The following is a 9130-nucleotide window of genomic DNA, read 5'->3' as shown; positions in this document are numbered from 1 at the left end:
AATTCTAGTAGGAGCTCAGCATTTGTTCCTGCTGCCTTGCACAAGAGCCTGTTCTTCACACCTGCCTAGGTCACTCTGGATGGGAACCCTGTTCCTGAATGCATCTGCTGGTTGTCCCCCAGCAGTGTTTCTTATCTGCCAACTAGAGAAGCAAGTACTTCCTTGCTTCCTCCTGGATCTTGATGCATACTGAGATTTCTTCTCCTAGCTGCTCAAAAGTAGCAGTTCAGTCATCCTGTGCATGCTGTAACTCACAACATCTTCTCAAACTTCTGAATGTTTGTCTGATGGTTTGACTTGGCTCTCACAGAATCAGAAGCACAGAATGGCTGAGACTGAAAGGGAATTCTGCAGGTCCCCTTGCCCAACTGCTACAAGCTTGAAACTTAAACTTTTTTCCTTTTCATCTTTACTCAGTGTTCAGTTCTTCACGCAATTTCTTACCTTCCTCTATAGTGATACACCAGTAACTTTTACCTCTAAGAGCTTAATTGCCTCAGAGTATTTTGAATCACGATCCTAAGTTCCAAAGATTGTGACCATTTACTTCTAAGATACCATACCTGACTTTCATGGATCTGTATCCAGATTACTGAGTACTCAACATTGTGAGGCAGTGACAGAACACAGAACACACGTGAATCACAAGGACAATACAGACTGCAGTAGTATTACACTGAAGAGTAATTATGTTATCGCAGTACAGCCTAGGTAAGGAGGAGAAAAATCAACATTTTTTACAAGACTCAAACATAGCTTGCATGGATATCCAAGAGATGGAATCCATAACCATACATACTTATCATTTGGTGCAAGTTCCAAAAAAAAAATACTAAAACCAACTCGTGTTCCTATTGCAACAATGCAACAGGATGCACTAGAAGGATCATGGTGTGTAGGATCATCTGTTTTGTACTGTTCTTTTTCTGTGTATTAAACTGTAACAAACAATTTAAGAAACATTTCAAGTATCCAGAAAAAAACCAATGACAAACCAAGTGCTAGGTGAATTTTGACACCTGTTCAGAAAACACCATAATCACAGCAATGATCACTGACCAGTAACAAGCAAACAGGCATATACACCACCCTTACTGGGTTTACCAGAGCAGGGCAGTCATCTGTCCTAACACATGTGCATTCTGAGAGCTCACACATGGTCACAGAATATCCAACCTTCTCAGGTTGGATATTCCCAGTCTAGTTGTTACAAATGCTTTTTTTAAAAAAGGACTATGTCAACAGGGACTGGTATTTATGTGAGTTATGGAAGCAGAGCTTGTTTCAGAAAAGTCTGTGTATCCAGGTTCCTTCTGCTATTTCATCTTCATTCTTCAGCTATACAAAGACCTCTCTGCCTCTCCTAGAACTGGAGCTCCGATCAGGACCCACAGTCACAAGTCACCTCTATAGACTGTCCTTTCTTTTCACCCGGTGATGGATTGACCTAGGCTGGATGCCAGGTGTTCACCAACCCATTGGATCACTTCCCCTTCTAAGGAGGAAGGGCGAGAGAAAATAAAATGGAAAACAACTCATAGGTTGAGATGAGGCAATTTAATTAAGCAAAAGTGAAAAGATTGTGTGCACACAAGCAAACAAAAGAACGCCAGAGATTTTATTATCTACTTTCCATCAGCAAGCCAGACACTTTGCAGGGAAGCAGGGCTTCAGTACATGTAGAGGCTGCTCTGGAAGGCAAACATTGTAAGTAGCAAATGCCCCCCTTTCCTCCTGCTTTTCTTAGCTTTGTGTCTGAGCTGACACCATACAATATGGAATATCCGTTTGGTCAGTTTCAGTCAGCTGTCCTAGTTGTGTCCCCTCTCATGATCTTGCCCACCCTCAGCCTACTGGCGAGGGGGAATTGCTGGAGAGACAGAACTGATGCTGTGCCAGCACTGCTTGGCAGCTGCCAAAACATGAGTGTGTTGCCAACACCTTTCTAGCCACCAAGCACAGCACTGGGAGGGTAGCTATGGGGAAAATAAACTCCTTCTCATCCAGACTCAATACACACCCTGACTGCACTCCTCTCAGACCATGCTGAGAGATCCAACTCATGAGGAAAAGAAATTCAGGCACTGCATTAACTGTGTTACTGCTGCTATGTGACAAAAAAGAAAAAGCATTATTAATACTGTTCAGTGAAAGGTTTGATGGCATTTCTCAACGCCGGCCTGTCAAGAACACTGACCCTGAGATTAGGTCAGTTGGTTAAAACTTGGCTGTAATAATGCCAAGGTCAAGGATTCAATCCCCCATATGGGCCGTTGACTTAAGAGCTGGACTCGATGATCCTTGTGGGTCCCTTCCAACGCAGAATAGTCAGTGATTGAGCTTACTCTTTAACTAAATTCCAATACGAGTATCAATTTTTAAACAAAAATGGAAGTAAAGACTGGAAAAATATTCAAGGAACTCAGTTTAGCACAACTCTAGGCAGTAGAATCATCTAATAGAAATTACAGGTACATGGTACATTGTTCTCAGGTCTCAATCAGTTCAGCAACACCTTTTCTAAAAACATTCACTCTGACTGCTGCCAAAAGGACAATTGGATTTTCTGGAGTGAAGAAGGTTATCAATATCTTACAGCAAGTTTTTCAATGTGTTCTTCAACTACGATTATGTGAGTGCAAGAATAAAAGTAACAGGCAGCTGTTCATTCCCCATCCCAACCTCCCTTGTCAGCATTTTCCTCCAGCAGTGAATCACATTGAAATATCTTCCTGCAAATTAAACATGTATTTAAATAATTACAAGGCTTAAAACAAAACTAAATATTCAAGAAGGAACTTTATTTTTCTGTAAATATGACATTTCAAGGTTTTTTCTCTTTTCTGCGACTGGTCAGGAACTGTAGGGCCAGAATAACTCTTTTACAGAAAAAGAGATGATTGCAGAACAGAACATGTGGCCTGACTCCAATTTCCAAGTCACACAATGACAGACAAAGCAAAAAACACTCAGTAATCTAAGAGGTATTCAAACAATGCTAAACCAGGTTCCCTTCACAGGTTTATTCTAGGTTACAAGTGGTTGATGACTCCTTCCTCTGGCTTCTTTTTGCAGAAATGGAAGGCTTTGTCAGCTCAGTTTCCCCGAACAATCACAGTTCGTTCACATTTCCTGCAGTCAGCAACCAAACGCACCCTCAATTTCTTACTTGAAATTCAGAACGAATGCAAAACTCTTCAAGGATACTTCTCAGGGAAAGAAGTTATGCTGCCCAGGATATTTTACTCTAAATTAGAGACTTCAGGCTTAAATACACCCACAGCATGTGAGCTGCAATTTAAGCATACTCTAAGCTCACTTCCAAGTACACAATCAACACTGACTTTACTGTTTTCCCACATTATGTAGCAGTAAAACTACAGTCTACAAAAATAACAGTATTTTTTCAAATGGGTATTTAATTAGATAACAGTTTTGAAGATATTTATACAAAAAATGACACCATGCTTTTCCATAATGACAGATTTCCTAGTGCTCCCCAGTCAGTTCTTATTCTTAAAAAGTTGGGCATTAAACCTTCAGTCCTGTAAGTAGAGCTTAAAATTATTTCCTGAGATTAAGCGGTAAGACTGTACAAGACTGTGTACTAAATACCCAAAGACATGAGAAGCTTGCAAACTTGTTCAGCTGTGCAAGAGATTACCAAATATAATTACTTCTCCGTTTTCCTTTGGCACAAAATGACATGCATCTTTGTAGCATACTGCATTGATAAAGAAAAAAGTTCAATGAAAAAGCAACTTTAAAGAAATCTCATTAAACTGTTAGTGACAACTATAGTTTCTGCAATCCAGGGAAACTTCTTGGACGTGAGTCACCAAGCTTGTTCTAAAGCAAGCTTTTCCACAAGAGTCAGTAGAAGTGTATTTATGTCTGCAAAGGTAAAAACATTCTCCTAGAAGCAACTGTTAATTTCTGAAGATGGATCTGTAAAAACCTGTATTTCCATTAAGTTGTGGGTGTAGCTACTGACCTTTAGTTCCATATGGAAATGCCAGTGTTCTATGCTTGCCAAAATACTATCAGTTCATAAAACTGCAATGACATATGCTTTTTTGTAATATCTGACACAGAGGCAACATTTGAAGTGCCGTCCTCATACTTTTATTAAGTAATTGCTTAAGAGGTGTTTAACAAATCCCTAAGTCACCATAACACAAGACTCAAACTTTTTAACTGACATGTGAGAAAAAAGGGACAAACAAAGGATGAACGCTTACATAAAGCACTTTGCCAAACTAAGTCTTCACAAGGTCTTCCCTTAAAAGTCCAACAGAATACAAACCAGTTTGGGACAAAGTAGTTTTAATCCCATGACTCAACTTCAGTAGCAGAATACTTCATTTTTCTTGGGCTCATGTTGCCTCTGCCTCTGTTACTCTAGGAAACAGAATAGGTCCTAGTTTAGAACTCAACATTTTCAATCCTTTAATGGTAAAAGTCACTGAGAAACAATTTCAGTTTTCCGCCTGCGTGTCTCAATGTATCTGAACACTGCTTTTAAAAAAGTACAGTTTTCATCATGAACTTTCTATAAACAATGCTTTTAGACCCCAGTGTGAAATTAATGCAGTTTATTCAACCTTAGATTTCATCCCAACATCTTTTCTTACTCAAATCAGTTCATATAATTGTGGGAAAAAACCTCCTTCTCCATTTCTTATATAAAATTGACTGTCTGCACTACTTTCCCAGCAAATGCCTTATCCTTTGGCAAAAAATGAAGCCCAGTCATCCATAAGATTGTCCCAAAATAATCAGGTAAGACCTTCCAAGAGATTCTGCTTTCAAATACATCATTTGATTATCAAATAACCCTTTCATGCGTTCCCTTTGAAAGTGAATAATAAAAACCCAACCAAGGTACTACCTTCTCCATGAGAAAAGGCATCGGGTTCCTTATCAGAACATCAGGTAAGGCTTTCCTGACTTTCTTTTAATAAATGTGAATCAGCAAAACCCAACTTTAATAGTTAATTTGAAAGAAAAAAATAGAGCTGATTACAAATGCACCATTTCCATCAGACTGTTTTCATAAGAAAACAATCAGAACCTCATGATCTCCAATTCAAGAGCCGGTACACTGCATATAGGTAATATCAAGTGCAGTATTCCCAATGTAAGCAGACAGATTTCACCTGAAAATATTCTCTTCACATGTATCCATGGGTAACAGTCAGATTTGCTAACTCAGAGGCTGTAAAAGACACAAAGGACTTGGACCTAGAAAATGACAGATTTCATGAAATGCTGTGAGATGCTACACAAAGTCTGGAGATGTGTATTTGGAAGAAATCTAGTCAGATCCACCTTTGAAAGCAATCTGTAAAAATGAAAAAGTGTCCTTGAACAGGAATAAACAGGAAAGAACCACCAAGACTGCAAGTGTGAGAAGGAAGGAAAATTTGTGTAACTGAGGTCCCATGAAGACCCGAAGAAAAATTACTCAGATCTGATTAAGAAACTAGCCAGGCAGGTAAAAACACCCAAACCTCTCAGTATTTTCAATAATTATGGTTAATGAAAGAAGGTCTGACCTTGAACTCAAACTTCAGACATTGTCTAAGCAGTGAGAGCTTTCTCGAAAAGTATCAACATTTGGAACACAACTGAGATGTGATAAAGTTATGGAAGCAAAAGATTAAAGTTTTTGATTAAAGCATTAAAATCCCAATAGGTAAAGGCAATAAGTAACAAACAGTTGAAAAATGGAATTTGATTCAAAGTAGATTAAAGCACAGAATTTAAATCCTAAAATACCAACTGCAGAGTGATGTGTAAGCTGTGTCACAGAGGCTGTCTCTTTTATGCAAACTGTATTTCACCATCTGGTATCAACACTAAGAGACCAGAAGGCTTCTCCTTATCACAGACATTAAGAACCATTATGACATGGAGCAGATCAGGGCATTTATCTAACTATAACTCACTGAGGTGTTTAGTCAAATAAGTTTCCTGACTGGGTGATTAATACCAAGCAGTAACTGCATGATCAGCAGCTATCTGCCCCATTTACATGTGCAATAAAGAAACCTCGGGAACTACAGCCTTTGCATTTGTTTGCACAAACCTTTTCTTCCACAGACTCATTACTGACACTACAGATTAAAGCAGCCAGTAAAGGGCCACACTCTCAGGAGTCCAAGTCAAGCAAGTTGTCCGAGATTAGTTTCAGTAATTCTTTGGAATTCTTTGAAGATGCACAACTAAGAAAAGGGACACAGTTACAGTCGAAAGAGTTTCATTGGCACTACTCCGGATATATACTGTTAAACACACATTTTTACTGAGATGAAGTTCTAAAAGCCAAGACTTCCAATTCATTTCCAGACTTACCTCTTGGGTATTAACTGAGGGTCTTCCTCTTTCAAACTCTAAAGCAACTTCTGTCAACCAAAGAGGAACCACCTGCTGGGCCTATATAATTAGAAACATCAATTTAGAGACTTACACTGCTTTATCAATTCAAGAGTTCACCAGCTGTATTAAAGACCTAACAGTTGCTCAGTACATTAAAGCATAATCCTAAACAACAGAGAAAGTTCAGATTTGAAACTTACATCTGAAAGCACTTTAATTAGAGACGGTGCAAGATGGCCATTTGAATTATTATCGAAGAAGGAAACTGCTTTCCCTGTGTTTCCACAACGGCCAGTTCGTCCAATTCTGTGTACATACTCCTCAATGGTGGAAGGAAGATCAAAATTAATAACATGCTGAACGCTTTCGATGTCCAGACCTCTTGCTGCCACCGAGGTTGCCACAAGAACTGGGCATTTCCCAGAACGAAACTCCTGAAGAGCTATTTCTCTCTCTCTCTGCTCTCTGTCTCTACAAAGAAAGCAGTGGTTAGAATGGATGTCTCAAAAAATTGACAGTAGTATTTAAAATACAATTTGTATGCCATTATACATGGACAGAAGTAGTCCTTGTGGGGGACAATGGACACAAAACAAAAAAACCCTAAACAACCCACATACTACCAATTTAGGTTTTCTGAATTTTTAACTAATTAGCAGTAAGACACAGCAACTGTTGTTATGTAACTCTCTAGATAATTTTTTTCAAGAACCAGAGATAATTATGCATCAAACTGCCTCCCTAAGAAGATCCACTTGTTTAATTGGTTGTTTCTTCATGCTACAGTTAGAAGTCTTTCTCCCCCAAGTTTGTACCTGGGAGTCAGAAAATTAAAGATGAAGTTTACCTAAACTCTTAGACTTCTACATAGGCCATTTTTCAGACACACTAAAAAATGTCACCAGCCAACAGTACAGAACTTGTCTTCTGTTCATCACTATGTCACGAAAACTAGATTTGCTCTGGTGCTTGCATGTTTAAATATTTATAGATTATCCAGTACTTAACTACAGTGGATCAGTTTCACTTATGTTCTTTGTTGTTCAAATGAGAAAACAAATTAGAAAGCTAAACAGTGTTCTTTGGGATTTTAACATGGGATATTTAGTGAAGACTGGTACGACCACTATTCCAGAGAAGAGTTAAGTATCCTAACTTCAAATCAAAAAGGTAAAGTGAATCAGAAACCAGTAACATTCGTGACATTTTAACAGCTTCCCCTGAAACTGTTATTCAAGTCTCTTTAACTCAGAGTGCAATACTTCTACAGAAAGAACTTCCTCCCACACAAGGGGCTTGTGGGATACCCAATTCAGGTTAGCCAAGAACAGAAGTCCAGAGCGTCTCAAAATTACTTTCACACATCTGTAAGTCTGACAGGTCATAGGACACACACATATTCTATCTGCATAGTCTTATGGGTTCACCTAGGTGGGCCTAGATTTGGGCTCTGAAGTTTGGACTAGGCCGAAGCTGTCAGCTGACTTGAGCTGGGCTGGGCTAACAGCTGACCTCTTCTAGCCAGTAATTTTGTATTCCATACCACATTATGACATCATCTCCAGGGAAGCAGGAACCAGTGTGGGAGTGGCTGAGGCAGTCGCTTCTCAGCCCTCCTCTTGGGAGGACGCACGATGCTGTCCCAGGGGGGAGGGAGAGGACCAGGCCCACCACTGGCTCAAAGGGTATCGAAGGAAAGTAAAATGTGTTGTTCTGGGTCTCTCCTTTCTGCTTGAGTTTGTCTCCCTAGAGAATAAGCTTCTTCTTAAGTAATGTGTAGTTAAGACAGTAAAGTTTGTGTGTTCGTTAAGAAGTGAGGAATTTGTTGTGTGTTGCAGACTTGTGTGAGTGTATATTTGTACTCTCTTCTAATTGTCTCTTCCTTTCTGTAAAAATACATGTAGTTTTAGTATAAACGTGGTTTGAGGTGGTTTTTTTCTTTCCCCTCTCTTTTCCTCCCTTTCCCTGGTGTTAGGAGGGAGGCTTTTCTCTCTGTGCTTGGGGGGGTTGGCAGTTCTTATCTCAAACCAAGACACATAGTAAGAACATTTTAACCCCTCTACAACCTTGATATTCTGACATCTGTCAGAACACTGCACAAAACATAATTTTACTGGCAAGAATTAAGGCTCTTAATCCTATTACAATACAAAACAACACTGCAAAATTGCATTTTTTACGTGCTACAGTTCACTGGGATAAAAAAAGTCACAGAACTTCATTCCAGCTCATTATATGAAAGACGCACCACTGTAGATGTGTTTTTACCCAGAATTAGAACCTATTTAATTTTGTTTCTAATCATCTGTTCAGGTATGCAACACTAACAAGTGGACTATTACACAAGTTAGAAGCACCTTTTCTTCAGATCTATCTCCATACAAATGCTACCTCCATGAACACATCACAGAAGCAGAAAATATAGCATCAGAAATCTGTATGGCATGTGACTTTGTTATAGTTTCAAACTACTTAATGGAATTTTCTCTCTCCCTTACCAACACAGAAGTTTGCAAGCTGATGCCCAACCCCTCACTACCTGCTCCTAGAACCAGCCAACAGAAGAATGGCTGACAGGTTTGCATTCCAACTTAATGGCTGGAGAGGACTGGGCGAGGTGGGGCAGGGTGGGAAGAGAGGGTTTTTTTGCCACACTTTCCTCCTGCTGCTTGTGTGGGTACCAGGGAGCTCCCCTGGTTCTGCCTCCCAGCTCCACGTGCTCTGTGCCATTCCTTGGAGAGAGAGCAGT

General features: G+C 39.6%; 1 protein-coding gene across 1 annotated transcript in view; it reads right to left on the bottom strand.

Moving 5' to 3' along the window:
• Positions 1 to 2844: 2844 nt before the first annotated feature.
• Positions 2845 to 9130, bottom strand: part of DDX4 (DEAD-box helicase 4) — a 28543-nt gene continuing 22257 nt past the window's right edge. Inside the window, exons 15-17 of the mRNA XM_071581530.1 lie at positions 6582 to 6852; positions 6358 to 6438; positions 2845 to 4401 (exon numbers count right to left, since the gene is read on the bottom strand). Coding sequence (XP_071437631.1) covers positions 4327 to 4401; positions 6358 to 6438; positions 6582 to 6852 — 427 coding nt within the window. The 3' untranslated portion in view covers positions 2845 to 4326. The remainder of the gene's footprint in view (positions 4402 to 6357; positions 6439 to 6581; positions 6853 to 9130) is intronic.

This window comes from Pithys albifrons, chromosome Z, assembly GCF_047495875.1.
Source record: "Pithys albifrons albifrons isolate INPA30051 chromosome Z, PitAlb_v1, whole genome shotgun sequence".
Lineage (NCBI taxonomy): Eukaryota > Metazoa > Chordata > Aves > Passeriformes > Thamnophilidae > Pithys > Pithys albifrons.
The sequence above is the reverse complement of the archived record's forward strand: the minus strand, read 5'-3'. Positions and strand labels throughout refer to the sequence as shown.